The sequence below is a fragment of the Anguilla anguilla genome, chromosome 10, assembly GCF_013347855.1.
Source record: "Anguilla anguilla isolate fAngAng1 chromosome 10, fAngAng1.pri, whole genome shotgun sequence".
Taxonomy (NCBI): Eukaryota; Metazoa; Chordata; class Actinopteri; order Anguilliformes; family Anguillidae; genus Anguilla; species Anguilla anguilla.
Window position 1 is genome coordinate 2,407,120 of NC_049210.1, and position 15,598 is coordinate 2,422,717.

At 47.8% G+C, this 15,598-nt stretch overlaps 3 protein-coding genes across 9 annotated transcripts in view; 1 reads left to right on the forward strand and 2 right to left on the reverse strand.

Annotated features, from left to right (window-relative positions):
* The first annotated feature begins 607 nt into the window (after window positions 1–607).
* mrps24 (mitochondrial ribosomal protein S24) lies at window positions 608–2,414 on the forward strand. The gene is made up of 4 exons (XM_035380455.1): window positions 608–688; window positions 1,028–1,084; window positions 1,325–1,436; window positions 1,610–2,414. The coding sequence occupies exons 1-4, from the start codon at window positions 650–652 to the stop codon at window positions 1,891–1,893; spliced, it is 492 nt and encodes a 163-aa protein (XP_035236346.1). The 5' UTR covers window positions 608–649; the 3' UTR covers window positions 1,894–2,414.
* Window positions 2,415–2,631: 217 nt separating this feature from the next.
* si:dkey-13n15.2 (protein transport protein Sec24C) lies at window positions 2,632–11,576 on the reverse strand. Its single transcript, XM_035380453.1, is given in 22 exon segments — window positions 2,632–3,026; window positions 3,195–3,284; window positions 3,577–3,774; window positions 4,014–4,193; window positions 4,606–4,727; window positions 5,486–5,624; window positions 5,948–6,096; window positions 6,228–6,324; window positions 6,443–6,610; window positions 6,734–6,838; window positions 7,221–7,314; window positions 7,713–7,904; window positions 8,115–8,227; window positions 8,586–8,663; window positions 8,665–8,696; window positions 8,825–8,969; window positions 9,149–9,276; window positions 9,537–9,648; window positions 9,743–9,811; window positions 10,012–10,091; window positions 10,180–10,459; window positions 11,237–11,576. Coding segments are annotated over 21 exon segments (2,661 nt in total). The 5' UTR covers window positions 10,409–10,459; window positions 11,237–11,576; the 3' UTR covers window positions 2,632–2,885.
* Window positions 11,577–11,848: 272 nt separating this feature from the next.
* The window catches only part of LOC118206940 (N-acetylglucosamine-6-sulfatase-like), a 28,952-nt gene continuing 25,202 nt past the window's right edge, over window positions 11,849–15,598 (reverse strand). For all 7 annotated transcript variants that reach the window (XM_035380128.1, XM_035380133.1, XM_035380131.1 and 4 more), the window contains 6 exons: window positions 15,415–15,533; window positions 14,943–15,046; window positions 14,696–14,797; window positions 14,456–14,566; window positions 13,351–13,458; window positions 11,849–12,729 (listed from right to left, as the gene is read on the reverse strand). In XM_035380128.1, coding sequence (XP_035236019.1) covers window positions 12,577–12,729; window positions 13,351–13,458; window positions 14,456–14,566; window positions 14,696–14,797; window positions 14,943–15,046; window positions 15,415–15,533 — 697 coding nt within the window. In that variant the 3' untranslated portion in view covers window positions 11,849–12,576. The remainder of the gene's footprint in view (window positions 12,730–13,350; window positions 13,459–14,455; window positions 14,567–14,695; window positions 14,798–14,942; window positions 15,047–15,414; window positions 15,534–15,598) is intronic.

The window sequence follows — 15,598 nt, forward strand, 5'->3', positions numbered from 1 at the left end:
AAAATGTTTTTGTGAACTTACATAACGTTTATCATAATTATGAAAGTCATGTTCACTAATACACATACTAATACTAATACACATACTTTAAACGCTGTTCCAATATTTTACGTTAGAATGAAACCAGCAAAACCGTACACACACACACACACACACATACACACACACACACATATATATATATATATATATATTATATATATATATATACATGTCTATGAGCAAAACAAGCCGGGGATTGGTGCTCATATTTTAAGGACCGTGTGGAAACAAATCCATCGGCTAGATTAGAAAATGCTATTAATTATTTGGCTTTAAATTTCTATAATCACGCCTAAGACGACATTGTTATTATTTGTAACATTACTTATTAAATTAATTGTACACCGGTGAAAGTAAATTCGTACACTACATTCACTGTCATAAATTTGAAACTGGATACAACTATTATGTGAACTTGGGGAGCTGCCATAAATCTAGTATCATCGCATTAAATTATAGCATTTAAACTGTATTATATTACGACTAGTGCAATGACATCAGAAATAAAATATCGGGAATAAAGACTAGCTCTGTGTAACTACAGACTGTGTCCCCTCAAATGGTGACGTCATATGTCTGCGCCGAGGAAAACGACGTGCGTTTCAAAATGGCATCGTCCTTGAAGTCTTGGGTGTCGGTTATGTCGGTAATGTACACTTATTACCCCAGAAAACTATAAAACTCAGTCAGTATTATTTTACATAGTAAGCCAACTATACTGTCCAGTATTGTACCTGTTAGTTTAATGTAGTGGTTAGCCAGAAGATACTGTACAGGTGATGCTACGCAGACTGCGGTGCAGCATGCTCATTCTTGCTGTAGACAGAATACTAACCAGCTAGCTACTACCCGATTGTTGTTTTAATTCACAGTCTATTGTGGGAGATTGGTGTGTGTTGTGACAAGTGGACGACATTTTTATATGGACTATTTGATCTGTGTTTAGTTGAACCTTTTTGTCTGATTGGTTATGTCCGTCTTTTAGAGTGCTTTGACCTGGATACGACCACGGGGATTCCATTCAACCGCTGTGTGTTGCAAGGTAAACAGACCATAGTTTCAATTACTTAATTCCTCTCGGATGCGACGCAAAGTTATATAGTAGCCTAGTCTACCTTTACTTTCACATCAGAATGACACTGTATATAATTTGGCATGTATTGTGATCGTTGCAATTTGCAATAGTAATTTACCTACTTCAGTTTTACATCCAGAAATCGTAGCGCACTTTGCTTGCAGTCATACCTTGCTGAGAAGATGTCATACCATTCTCTGTTTGCAGAACCGCGCAGCACGCATTCGTGTGGGAAAAGGGAACAGACCCCTGACTTACGAGCAGGCCGTCCACCCGCACTACATTGCACATCGCAAGGGCTGGTTATCGCAGCACACTAGTAAGTGGCCTGTTTTTGCGTATTAATCCCGGGTTGAATTAAATCCTTATTCAGTAAAATAGCGCATATATATCTAGCCGCACTTCAGCCAGTGTTTCCCTAAATATCTTCCAACCAAGTTTCGTATCATTGTTTTCATTATCTTGATGTGGGGGCGATTCGTCTCTTCGCAGGTAATCTGGCGCGGGAGGACGGGGCCGCCGACAGGACGGTGGAGGACGTCTTTTTACGGCGCTTCATGTTCGGCACGTTCCACAGCTGCCTCGCGGACGAGCTGGTCATCAAGCGCAGAGGCAACATGCTGGTGGTGTGCGCCTTGCTGACCCAGAAACTGCAGGCCAATAAATACTACTTCCTCATTGGCTACACCGAGACTCTGCTCTCGCACTTCTACAAATGTCCCGTGAAACTGGAGTTGCAGACCCTGGAGGACAAAACGGTGTACAAGTACTTGTGAGCGCAGGTGCCACGCTGTTTATTTCAGAATGGACAGACTTGAATATCTAAAACGGACAGGGAGGAGGTGGTGGTCTATGGTAATACATGTGGCACGTGATTCATTTTGTATATGAATTAAGTATGTTAATAATTGGCAGTGCTGAATTTTGAAAGATGCGAGTTTCGCAGTGACGCCCATGTCCAGTGTGTGGTGGATTAGACCATTGGAAGTGTTTGGACAAGACCACGGAGAAGAACTTGTGTGAAGAGGAACGCATTATGATTTAGTATTTAAAAAATAAACCACTGCTTGGAATCCTAAGAGCGCGGCATAACATTTTCATTCCGTATACCAGACATTTCCGAGTCACTTGAACAAAGCTTCAAAGGATTGGGTTGTGTAAATAATGGGTCTTTGGGCAGAGCTGATTATCTGTTTAACTGGGAACTTTGCCAAACGTGTGGATTGGATCCATGCTATTCTCACAGGTGAATAAATGTTCTGGAGAAATAAACTGGCCTTTTTTCATATGAAACCAAGACCTTGAATTTGTGTATTATATAAACAGAGGGACTGTGTAGAAGCTGGAAAAAACCATATAAAAAATTATACATGTGTGTGAGCATTAGAGCTTTCAGTTTGTCCTTTGAGTATCCAATCCCAAAAACATGCTGCGTCTTTTAGCATAAATTATCACCATGTACTAATTTCAGACAAGACAAATGTGCAGTAGAAAAATCTGCAGCCATACGGTAACAATGGGAAACCGGTACACCACGTGCTTTATTGCTTGGTATGATGTGTACATGTCTGTGCTGTCCTGGCGTGAACAGCAGTTCAGTAACAGTCTTACCACTGCATCCATTTCCTGTTGAGGGGCTAGATTTTCAGTTCAGTTAAAGGGGCCCACGTTAATTTCAGAACCTGACCTAGAGATCAGAGGACGGAGGGGGGAAGAGAGGAGGACTCTGGGTAACGTAGTTCATTAACGGTGTGGGGCGTGCGCAGAGTCAAACCAGGAGACGCAGCGAGTTGACGTGCAGGTGGTACAGGAAGTCGGCGTACGATGCCCCGCCGTTGGGACTCTTGTCCTCCACCAGGAGGCGCTGTAGTGCCTCTTCAGTGCTGTCTCCCTGTTTCACCACCTGCAGCTGAGGAGGGGCAGTGTCTGCAGTCAGGGGGGTGTTTCACTAAGCAGGACTACTGAGTTAGCTGGATAACTGCGCTGAGCAAAACCTGGTGTGTGTTGATGCATGCGTCTGTGTGTGTGTGTATGTGGGTAGACGTGTATTGGGGTTGTGTGTGTGCAGGAGACTCACCCTGAGAGCACAGGGCGCTTGTGACTGTAGGCTGTGAATGAGCTTCCTCACAGTGACAGACAGAGGATTCTGCAGCTCAGGCAGGCACAGCTGTGGGCGACCAATCAGAAACAAACTAATCAGAAACACACCAATCAGTGACACACCAAACAGAAACACACACCACAACACAGAGTGAATGATTTTCTGCTCTCCACAGTGCTTGGATCAACGATATCTCAAATACATCAGTTCAGGAAATGAACTGAAACCAATCAACTGAAAAATCCCCATAGAATTCTATGAGCACTGTTCAGTTAATTTAAATCCCCTTCCTGGGTTGACTGGTTTAAAACAAACGCCACTCCTGCCGGGGGGGGAGGGGCAGGGGGGGCACACTCACCTGTCCCGAGGGTAAAAGGGAGAAGCAGGTGGTGTTGAAGAGCTGCAGCAGGACGTGGGCGGGGACGCCCTGCCCCACCCACAGGAACAGCGACAGCGAGCAGTGGGCCAAGAACAGGCTCCCCGGGTCGAGGCTGCTGGCACTGCAGCGCACCGCCTCCATCGCACTGAGCGCGCTCAGCGGCTCGCTGCTCATTGGCTGAGGGTGGTCAGGTGGGGGGGAAGAGAGATACAAAATGCAAATGATAAAGCGCAATATTCCCACCACACATTTTCAGAGTGTTTGATCATGTTAGACATGCACGGGGCATCTGGTCTGGTGGGGTGAAAGTGGAAGCAGGAGGGGGTAGAAGTGGGGGGCAGTGGGTAGAGTCTGTGCTCACCAGAGGAAGCAGGAGGGGGTAGAAGTGGGGGGCAGTGGGTAGAGTCTGTGCTCACCAGAGGAAGCAGGAGGGGGTAGAAGTGGGTGGCAGTGGTCCTGACGTCCTGGCAGAGCAGCTGGCTGCGCAGGTGCAGACGCTGGGTGACAGTGCTGCGCACGCACGGCAGCAGAACCTCGCTCTTGCGCAGGCTGTTCACGTAGACCGGGAGAGCCTTCAGGAACTGGGGCAGCACCAGCTGCACATGGCACACGGGTCAGAACACGGGTCAGAACACGGGTTAGAACACGGGTTAGAACACGGATCAGCACACGGGTCAAAACAGGTTAAAACTCAGCAACGGCAAGCAAATAATATCGATAATAAATCACAGCAATAACAGCCTCTGGGCCTTTTGTGCCACTGTGTACGTTGCTGTGATACTCTCTGAATGACTAAATGTAAAAGGAGGTTAAAATGTTCGTTTGTTCAACGATATCTCACTGACTGTACTGCATAAAGGCATTACACAGGAACCAGCTCATAAAGGCATACTGACTACAAAGTTGTTATTTTGGAGTAAATAATTGAAATGAGTATATCTAAAATACATGACATACAAAGTCATCCTTGCCCCCCCCCCCCCCCCCCCCCCCCCCCCCCCCCCCCACCTGGCCCGGTGATACCGCAGTGGAGCTGCAGTGTTTGCGGTAAGAGGCCAGCAACTGGGTCACGTCTGCCTGCAGCTCCTCACGCACCTCCTGTAGGGGGCGCTCCAGCACCGCGCAATACACTGCAGCACAGAGACGAGAGGCGTTAGAGAACCCTGATACATGCAGCAGCAACAGCAGCAGCAGCAGCAACAGAAACAGAAACAGCAACAGCATCAGCAGCAGCAGCAGCAACAGCAACAGCAACAGCAACAGCAACAGCATCAGCAGCAACAGCAGCAACAGCAACAGCAACACAACAGCAGCAGCAACACAACAGCAACAGCAGCAGCAACAGCAACAGCAGCAGCAACACACTCTCAGTGCAAACCAGGCCACAGGGCTCCATACTCCATTAGGGTCACACACAATGGATCACAGGCTGTAGGATCATACGCAGTGGCTCAACACAGAGATGGGCACCATCTAATGAGAGACATTGGCCATCTAAAACATTCCACACATTAGCAAATGAAATTTCACCATTCAGCTGGGCTTCTAAGGTAACACACTCGTCATATTCTGAGTAAACTCATATTGTGTAAAGCTGGATCAAAATTACAATCCGATTCCTCTCAAAAGTTCCCCAGCCCTAATCTGCGTCAGCTTCTCTGCATTCGACATTTTTATTTTATTTTTTTAAGCATTAGGCAGATGCTCTTATCCAGAGTCACTTACGCAGATTACAGTCTTTATAACCCATTTACACAGGTGCATATTTGCTGAAACAGGTCAGGTCATACACTTGGCTTGAGGGCACAATGGCTGTGCTCCAGTTGGGAATCGAACCCGCAGCCTCTCAGTTGGGCAACACATTTGCGCCAGGGCAGACGGTCTTTACCTTTCTTGCAGTAGAAGGTGAGCAGTGTCTGAGCCTGGCAGGTGCGGAAGGTGTCCAGAAGGTGGCGTGAGCAGGGCAGGGTCAGGCTGTGTACCCGGGTCCTCCGCTCCCCCCAAGCGCTGGTGTAAGACAGGGCCGCCTGGCACAGAGGAGAGGGAGGTGAGGCCCGGGGGGGGCATCGTGCCCAGGGGTGGGGGGGCATCTGTGTGCGTCTGGTGCTTTTCCACTTCTACAGTCAACCTCGCCCAGTTAGAGCATCAGTGCACTTTTAATACATTAGAAAGCAGTCTATTGCTTTACAATGTCAGTTAACGACACATAAGTGAAAACAAAAATTTAGACTCAGCTGCACCTGTATGAAGACTCAGCCCCAGCTGTATGAAGACTCAACCCCACCTGCATGAAGACTCAACCCCACCTGTATGAAGACTCAACCCCACCTGCATGAAGACTCGGCCCCACCTGTATGACCACGCCTCTCTGCTCCTCCAGGGGGCTGGAATGAGTGAACTGGACTGCCAGGGTCGTGCGCCAATCGAGGGCAGCCAAGGAGACGTGGGCGGGGTCAGGTCCAGGGATGAACGAGCCGTAAAACCCAGACACACTCAGCCCTGCAGAATAACCCAAATGCATGCTTTTAATCCACAGAACACTCACTGATGACCGACAAAAAAGCCGAATCGCTGCTCAAAGTGTGTCACACGAGTACAGAGAGCTCGTCTTTCACCTCATTCCTCCGTACCTTTGCTGACGAAGACCCTGAGCTGGGCCTTGAAGGCCGTCTCTGTCTCCACACACCTGTGCAGGTCACAGCTCAGCTGCTCTCTGTCCACCTCGGACTGCGGGAAACACAACCCAGAGGAAAGAGACACTTTTATCTTTTCAAAAATTATTTTCCACGTTCATGTGCTGCGTCTGCAGTGAACTGAACCGAACTGCGTGAATCGACAGGCACACCTGCAGACCGTCATAGCAGTAAACTCCTCCCCCTGTCATATACGGGGTGTGGCCTGGCCAGGCCCCGCCCACATCCGGCTGGGAGAACAGGAAGAGGTGCAGGCTGCAGCCTTGATTGGCACACTCTTCAGCCAATGACACGCAAGGCTCTGAAGGCTGGAACAGGGTCTATAATGTGAAGGAACAGAAGAAACATCCTGAAACATCTGTTACTCAAAATGTGTATCTTTTATTCATTTTTTATTTCAACTGTACAATTTCCAAGCAAGCACAGAGACACGGTGTAGAAACCTTGGGCTTGCCGGAGTTGAAGAACCCTGAGGATCCATGTTTTAATGCCGCCTCAGTCAGGGGTGCGGACTGGAAAACAAGCACCTTTCCCGGGCACCCGACGGCCTGTGTGGGCAGAGACAGGCTGGTTATGGAGTGCCACGCGTGGGCATACGTTCTGAGAGGGCATGGGTGTGGGCAGAGACAGGCTGGCGGGCATACGCTCTGAGCGGGCGTGGGCAGTGTCAGGCTGGTTATGGAGTGCCACGCGTGGGCATACGCTCTGAGGTGTGGGCAGAGACAGGCTGGCGGGCATACGCTCTGAGCGGGCGTGGGCAGTGTCAGGCTGGTTATGGAGTGCCACGCGTGGGCATACGCTCTGAGGTGTGGGCAGAGACAGGCTGGTGGGCATACGCTCTGAGCGGGCGTGGGCAGTGTCAGGCTGGTTATGGAGTGCCACGTGTGGGCATAGGCTCAAAGCGGGCACGAGCGTGTCTGGGTCTTTCACCTCCAGTATCCTCAGCGCGGCACGGCCGGGGAGACCCTGAGCGCAGGGCGTGTCCTCGGAGCCTTCAGCCAATCGGGGGATCTGCTGCAACAAACTGCACAAATACAAACGAATACAAATCATAAATTAAACCGCTAATTAAACTGCATTTCACTTCACCAGCTATATAGATTACTGATATTATCACCTTTGAACTTGCCCAAAGTATCGTTTCACAGTGCTTGGCTGCTTTGCATAAGCCTAACTGAAGGCAAGGATGCTCACCTACCTAGAAACCTATTAAAAACGGCAAGATCAGGGAAAACAGTACTTAAATTAACTGTATAATTAGGGTAAAGAAAGCCTAAACCTTTGTTTGGCAAGTATTAGATATGGAGAGTCGTAGACATAAACAGTAACTACTTCCCCTTGACCAAAAATATTCAGCAACACTTCAGATCTTAAATTCCTATTTATTCATAATAATAACATTAAAATAATCTACAACCCTACCTGTCAATGCAGTATCTGGAGTCTTTGAGTGGCACCAGGAGCCCCTCCCACGTGGGCAGTTCTAGCTCTGTGGTATCAGTGATAATTAGCATGTGGGGGCGGGACAGAGTGGGGCTGAGGTCATAGAGGTGGAGCCTGCTGTCATAGGTCATCAATCCCACTCGCAGGTCTGATTGGTTCCCACCTTCCTCTCTGTGACAAAACAAATATTTGAGCTGTGCTCCGTAATGCAATATTTTTACATTTGGGATACACTTTTGCCCTGCCATGGACTCTGACCAATACGTATGGGTATGTGCGTGTGTGTGTGTGTGTGTGTGTGCGTGTGTATGCGTGTGCGTGTGTATGCGTGTGCGTGTGCGTGTGTGTGTGTATGCATGTGTGCGTGTGTGTGTGTGTTACCTGGCAAGAGATGAGAGGAAGGAGCGTAGCTGCTGACAGATGAGACCCAGGTGTCCACTCTTCAGCGCAGGAGCAGAGACGTCCAACGCCAAGAGCAGCCCAGCCGCCTGACCCTGTACACACACACACACACACACACACACACACACACAGGCACGCGCGCACGCGCGCACGCACGGACACACACACACACACACACACGCACGCACGCACGCACACACACACACACACACGGACACACACACACCCACAGACACACAAACACACACACACACACACACACATGCAAATACAGTAAAATAACCACAGATAAACAAAAACTTAATATGAAAGAAGAAGAAATATGCAGAAGCATGACGTGTTAATTCAGCGAGAATGAAAGTGAGTACACAGACAGCGTAACGCAGGTCAGTAAAGACCAGTCTGCACTACGGGCCGGCTTAAACAGACATGCTTCCATGCGCTCCTGACCGTGCCGGACTCCAGGACGTCGTAGGACCCGAGACAGAGCTCGGGTCTGCGTTCGCTGGCCGTCCGCGCCCCCCCCCCCGCCGGCGGTGGGCTGGTAACACCGCCACGGCACTGAGAACGACAGGACAGCGCGCCGAGCACAGATCAGACCGCGAGAGACTCAGAAAACAGGGGGGAAAAGAAAGGAAAGGGAGGAGTCTGAGGGGGAGGGAGGAGAGGGAGAGAGCGCGGGTCCTAACCTTCGGTGAGCTTCCCGCAGAACGGGCAGGAGAATCTCTGCCCGCAGTCTTGCCAGGTCATGAACGGGCACATGTAGGCACCACATCCACTGCAGCCTGGCACAAGCCCTCCCTCTGCAGTCCCAGAGCAGACCGGCAGAGGGCGCTGGTCAGCACAACATAAGCAGAGATGTTATTACACATTAGCACATCCAAAACGTTTTTGCTGTGATTACAAATTACAATTAATTACAGTTAATTACACTCATTCGAGAAAACATTTTGAGAACACCATATTAAAACAAACTGTCAATTGTTCTAACAATGGCAAACAGCAAATCTGACCTCGCCTTTCTCTAGCCTGGCCAGGGGGGTCAGTACTGCCCCGAGGGGCAGGTGGCTCAGCTGGGCAGTCGTTCCTTCGCTGGGAAAAGAGTAGGAGGTGCAGCGAATGAACCTGGGGCTCGCATTACCTGAGAGAGAGAGAGAGAAACAAATAAACATTAACCTTCAATCCAACGATGTTAGCAATGTTCCTAAAAGTAACCAAAAAGGTACAAAAGGCTGAGAAAGGTCAAAAGTTGAATAAATAAAACCAATATAGAGCAAAAAATATGAAAACAGACCTTTAGTAAAACAGTGATAAGACCAATAAATAAAATAAGTAAAATCACAATTAAACCAAACAGAGTAAAAAACAAATTCATTCCAATTCCAGTGTGGACCAGTGTACCTCGATCCTCCACAGTAAAGCCAGTGGTGGCCAGAGGGGGTAGCAGAGAGCCAGGCTCCGAAACAAACACCTTTCCCTCCCATTCCTCCCTGTTCTCCTGCATTCCCTGCACCTGTCGGGAGAGAGAGGGAGAGGGGGAGGGGCCAGGTAATACACCTGTGCACTGCTTTCCGCAATGGGAGGGGGGAGGGGGGAGGAAGACTCACCGCGCTAGGCAGGCACTGGGGGTCCAGGCCATATCGCGATTCAGAACTGGGGCTCAAAACTCTGCTGTCCTGGGGGAGGGAGGAAAAAGAGGGAGACTCAACAGGAATTTTACACACAAATCACAGTCAGGTGGTGTGAAAGAATGCCTCAGCTAGGTCACATACACTGTAGACCACAGAAGGAGCATAAAAAAGACTGATAACATATGTGGATGATGGCTTTAAATGTTGAAACTTGGACTTTTGGAAAATGCTTTGGTCAGTCTCACCGGTTGTGAACTGCTGCCTCCTTGTGGTGACTGTGAGTTACTGCGAAAGGACAATTCTGGGTTGGGCTCACATAACATGCCTGGGAAACAAGAGTCAAAAAACAAGAACTGAATCACAAGCAGGGACAACATTTTATTACAGAGTAAAATGTATCTTTCTTAATTTACCATTGAAGTGGTTTGGAGGGGGGGCCCAGGACGGCTTCTGATGGGGCCAGACTCCTGGGGGGTGGCCAGACCCCATAATTGGGGGTGCATTCTGGATGCCCTTATTCGGATACTGGAGCCCAGGTGGGGGGCCGTTGGGCACAGCTGTTGCATAGCCGGCTATGGGGGCAGCTGCAGGCCAGCCCATGTGACCCCAAGGTTGCTCGTGATTTGCCGCTGGGATGTCCATCCTCTCCCATAAATCTCAGGGGCGGGGTGAAGCGCACCATAAAACAGGGTCCTGACAAGGACAGGAAACAACATGAAATGGATCTGCCTGCCATCCCCCAAAAAACCCTCCCAAATCTGGAACATGGACTGCAGTAAAGAGAGCGGTTCTGGGTTTTACTCAGCGCAGCTATCCAGCTAACTCAGTAATCCCGCTTTATGAAACACCACCCTGGTTTATATTTTAACCACACAGCATGGGGCGGTCTTTGTCTTCCGGGTTTGTTTTCATGTTTATTTGAAGACCGACTCTAAATATTCGCATATTCATTCTGTCTCTTTGTATATGTGCTATTGCACTTGGTTTTAAGGATAACTAACGCATGTCATATGGACCCTGTCCATTTGAATGCATTGTGAGAATATTCGTTTTGACAGCTGTAAACATGACAGCAGGGTTACTTAATACTAATATGTGTATACAGATGCATCATCATCATCATCATCATCATAGAAAGTATGCAGGTATTCTGCCAGTCTAGAATGCTCATGCTCAGTCCATCCATTTGCAGGGTCTCGTGATCATGTAGCCAACAACCTAGTTTAAAATACAATATAAAGTATTTAATGTAATGTAATTTTTACGTGTTCAGTAATATATATGTACAGTAGCCTAACTGCATCGGTTTCCGAATCGTTCATACCGGGTTGCATATCTTACAGGTCGAGGCACACGCCTGCCGCTGTTCGGAGGGATTGCCTTTTCACGGAATCTAACATTAGAGCAGTTCTGGGTACCGAGCATCCCGACAATGAAATACAGCGCGCCACCGAGACGGTCAGTACATACCTTCGACATCATATGGAGACACGCATCATCTGTCGCAGCTTGAACCTTGAGAATCGCTCGTATTTTCCCAGAAACATCTCCATATCCATCATATTATTAACACCACGCTCGCCATCGATGTCCTATAGGCGGTCTCTACCTGTCCCGATTGAGTTTAAATTCTAGGACACGAGTTAATGCCAGAAGGTGCGCCGATATATAGCCACACATTACAATAACGTTTTACAATTTAACGTCAGAACACCTCTTTTATAATCAGGCTTCTTCATGTAAAACGCGCCGCTATGACAGCTCAAGATGCTGACTTCCTCTCGCTGTAAGCTCCACTGTCCATTTCCGGTTCGCGACGTCCAGTATATTACGTAATGACAGGACACGCAGTGGCCGGTATAATATTCAGCGAAATAATTTCACCGTCGGTGCTTCTTCATTTAAATCTAAAATTATGTTAAAAGCAATGGCGCTATATATGCTACTGCATAGAATTATATTTTATAAAGGGATTTTTTTAATAAAGGGAAATCTACGTTTCACAGTAAAACTACTACGCCGACGCCCACAGGCACAATTTACCAATGGGAAAGCTGGCAAAAACAGGCAAATAAACATTCACTCCTTTTGACAAATTTTATTTGTCTTTCAAAATACAAGTAAACAGATGAACAAATCTGTACCAGTGTAAACGAAAATTAAGCAGCAGTACCAGGCACATGAATAGTATTAGTATGAATTGTATTTGTATATTTCCCATTAAGGCACTTAAAGATAATATTTTAAAAAAATACAAAAACATTTTCTTCATCATTTTAAGCCCCTCAGACTGTAAGCAGCTAGATCTCGGTTTGGACAGTGATGGACACATATTAAACACGACTCTTAAAAAGGGGCTAAAGTTATGAATTAGTAAGTTGTGCTTTGATAAACGTCCCTGATAACCTGATTAAATCAATCATAAACAACTATTCTTCATATCTTAAACAGTCACTGAAGGTCAAGAAGCCTATTGACACACGGAGAGGTTAAAACTGGATTTACATTTTAAAAAGTCCAAGTCAATGAAAAGTGTTCAGTCCCATTAAAAGTGCTCAATATTCTGAGAGATAAAATCCACAGTTAAGGCTTTCTCTCCAGACAACCGGTTTTCAACGACAGGTGACATGGCGATAACAAAAAACTGTTATCGTTTTGACCATAAATCTTTACCATAAACGCAAGCTACTCCCCCTCAAACAAATATTTCAAACTTCACCACACATATCACAGAGTGACAGATCTTGTCCTCCTTTCCCGCCAAGATACCATCCCAGAATGTGCTGTCCAGGCCCCCCGGTCCGGACGGGTCAGTGTTTGGTGTCCCGACAGGTGACGCCCTCACAGGACTGAAGCTTGATCAGCCGAAGGTTCATGGTCTGCAGGAGGGCGGGGTCAACCTTCTTCACGATGTTCTCCAGCTGGTGGGGGTCAGAGGTCAAGTTGTAGACCTCGACGAATGACTGTGGAGGAAAGCAACGACAGGCAACGATTACAGCGTGAGGTCCACAGACACGTCTGTATTACGCAACAGTTGGTTTTACAAACAGTGGCGTTAACAAATAGTTTAGAAGTGTCCCTAAACTAAGATCCCAATGTATGTAGATCCCAATGTATATATAGAGGTAGCCTATCTGTGAGTCTGTGTTGTATCTTATTCACTCTGGTTGAGACTGAACAGATACTGGAACACCCCTTTTTAACACAAAGTTTACTGAATTTTATATATAATTTTTTAAAAAGTGCATTCAACCAGCCATGCAATAAAAACAGGAAATGAAGTGAGCTGCACTCAGGATTACCCATATATTAAAAAATCAGGTCATTAACTATGAGAAATCTACAATGTAACATTATATTATACCGAGAACAGTGAATGAAACGAATGAATGGTAAATCAATCATTTCTTCTGTTCAGTAACCCCATTTATATTTCTTTTTCCTTGTCATAAATTTGCACTTCATTACATAATTACACCCCGGCAAAAGAACGTTCCCTGCTGATAATGCCGGCACTCTCAGTTTTACTCTTTATATAGCGGTGCCGTTGAACAGCGCAGAAGGCCCAGGTTTGGAAGTCTCACCTCGCTGTCTGCAAACTCGCAGTACTGCAGGTTTTCGGCAGCGAGCGTGCGAACGCAGGCATACGTGTTGTTGCAAGCGTCTTCACAGACACAATCCGGGAAGCAGTGCTGCACGGGCATCACAACAACAACAACAACAACAACAACAACAACAACAAAAAGAACATTAAAAACATGAATCCAAGCCGTTTGGTAAATGGACTAAATGGTAAATGGACTGCATTTATATAGTGCTTTTATCCAAAGCGCTTTACAATTGATGCCTCTCATTCACCAGAGCAGTTAGGGGTTAGGGCTTAGGTGTCTTGCTCAAGGACACTTCGACACGCCCAGGGCGGGGTTTGAACCTGCAACCCTCCGACTGCCAGACAATCGGTCTTACCTCCTGAGCTATGTCGCCCCATACCCAATGGACCCAATTTTCAATTAGCATTAAAAAAAAAAAATTAGCGCAGAGGTGGGCAACAAGGGCCGTACCCATTTCTGGTTTTTTGTTCCAACTTCTGGCTTCTGAGGGCTTAATTAGCCCGAACATCTACGCCGTCTGACATTTCAGCTGCATGTCGTCACGGGCAAATGAATGACGGCTGAAGACTGTTCTCCTGTCTCCATATGAAATGTTCCACCGTTCCCTACTCTACGCGCAGTCTCCTCAATATTCACTGCTGAATTTGGACCGGCAGCCTGATGTTCAGCAGATTTAAAAGCACTCCAGGAAGTGCTCGCTCTATAGCGCCCCAATTAGCGAATCAGAAGAGGAACGTCCTTGGCTGCCGCCGGCTGCACGTCACAGATAAGTACACAAAGAATACCGCGGAGCAGCAAATTAACTCGGTCCAGAAACAGACCGGGCTGCTTGATCAAGCTGGAATTAATTATGGAGAACAGGCTGTCAACAGTTTTTGGGGGGAAAAAATGCACTGGAATCCACACAGCACTGCATTCTGGGGGATGGCGAGAGAATCGTTTTTTTTACTCTTAAAGGAAGATGATGTCAGCCAAGCCAGCTTGGGGCAGGTTCCCGTGTATTTCAGGAGGGGCAAAGGGGAAGGTAGCACACAGACAGGCCCAGGCCCAGTTTGGGACAGGGGGAAGGTTAACTCACAGAGAGGCCGGGGCCCAGTTTGGGACAGGCGGGGTCCGGCTTAGTGTGGCCCTCCCCTGTGTGCTCCACCAGGAAATAGGGGCGAGCCGAGCCATTGCGCAGAGAAGGAGCCTGTGGATGGACAATGAAGGTGTATTCACACAAGGTAGTTACACACACACACACCCACGCACACACACACACACACACACACACACACACACACACGCACACACACACACACACGGCCGGGTGACCCACCATCTGGGACAGGAAAGACTGTCCATCCATGTTCACCGTGGACAGGTTGACTCCAGCGATGTCCAGGAAGGTGGGGCCCAGGTCGATGTTCAGTACAGGGGCCTGTCAGTCAAGCACAGGGAGGTGGGTACAGGGGTGACATCAGCCGGAATAATAACCTGCTTCATAGCCAATGAGGAGCCTGACTGCCAGGTTGCCAGGAAGCACCTGCAGTCTCAGCACACCTGCGCCAGGTGAGGCCTCTCACCTTTACGGTCTGGTTGGGCTTGATCCCGGGGCCCCGCACCATCAGCGGGACCCGAATGTCAAACTCGTACAGCTGCCGCTTGTCAATGGGCAGAGAGAACTGGCCTGCGGAGAGGGGAGGGTCTTATGACATCACTGAATCACGACATGCTTTCAGCTATTCACAAGAAAAACCCTGCGGTCACGTCATCAAATCTGAACCCTGATTATGTGTTTTTTTAAGCTAATCACATTTTTATATGTCAAGGGGCTACACCACCATCACAGAGGTTCCAGTAAGAAGGATAGGATTAATTAGACACTAATTGTTACTCCCAGAGAAAGCTAACATTGTACAGAGCTGCAAATATATGAGGATAAGATGATTAAAGACTCCAAACATGCCCAAACTACACACTGAACCATCTCAATCACAGGTAAAAATCAGCCTTTATGTGGAACATTAATTCAAACCCTGGTCAAAGCAGACACACCAGAGTGGAAGCCATGGTCAGAGGTGTAGAAAATGTAGGTGTTGTTCAGGAGCTGCAGGTCCTCCAGCTTCTTCACCACCTTCTCCACCATGTCGTCGACAGATAGCAGTGTCTGCCACCTGCAGGCCGGGGGAGGAACTGCAGTCAGCACAATGGCAGTACCTCAGGTTGCCACACACCCACA

Coding starts and splice junctions, on each gene's coding strand:
- mrps24 (XM_035380455.1), top strand. CDS start 650: ATGGCATCGTCCTTGAAGTCTTGGGTGTCGGTTATGTCG. Junction 689..1,027: donor CTTGGGTGTCGGTTATGTCG/GTAATGTACACT, acceptor TCCGTCTTTTAG/AGTGCTTTGACCTGGATACG. Junction 1,085..1,324: donor CAACCGCTGTGTGTTGCAAG/GTAAACAGACCA, acceptor CTCTGTTTGCAG/AACCGCGCAGCACGCATTCG.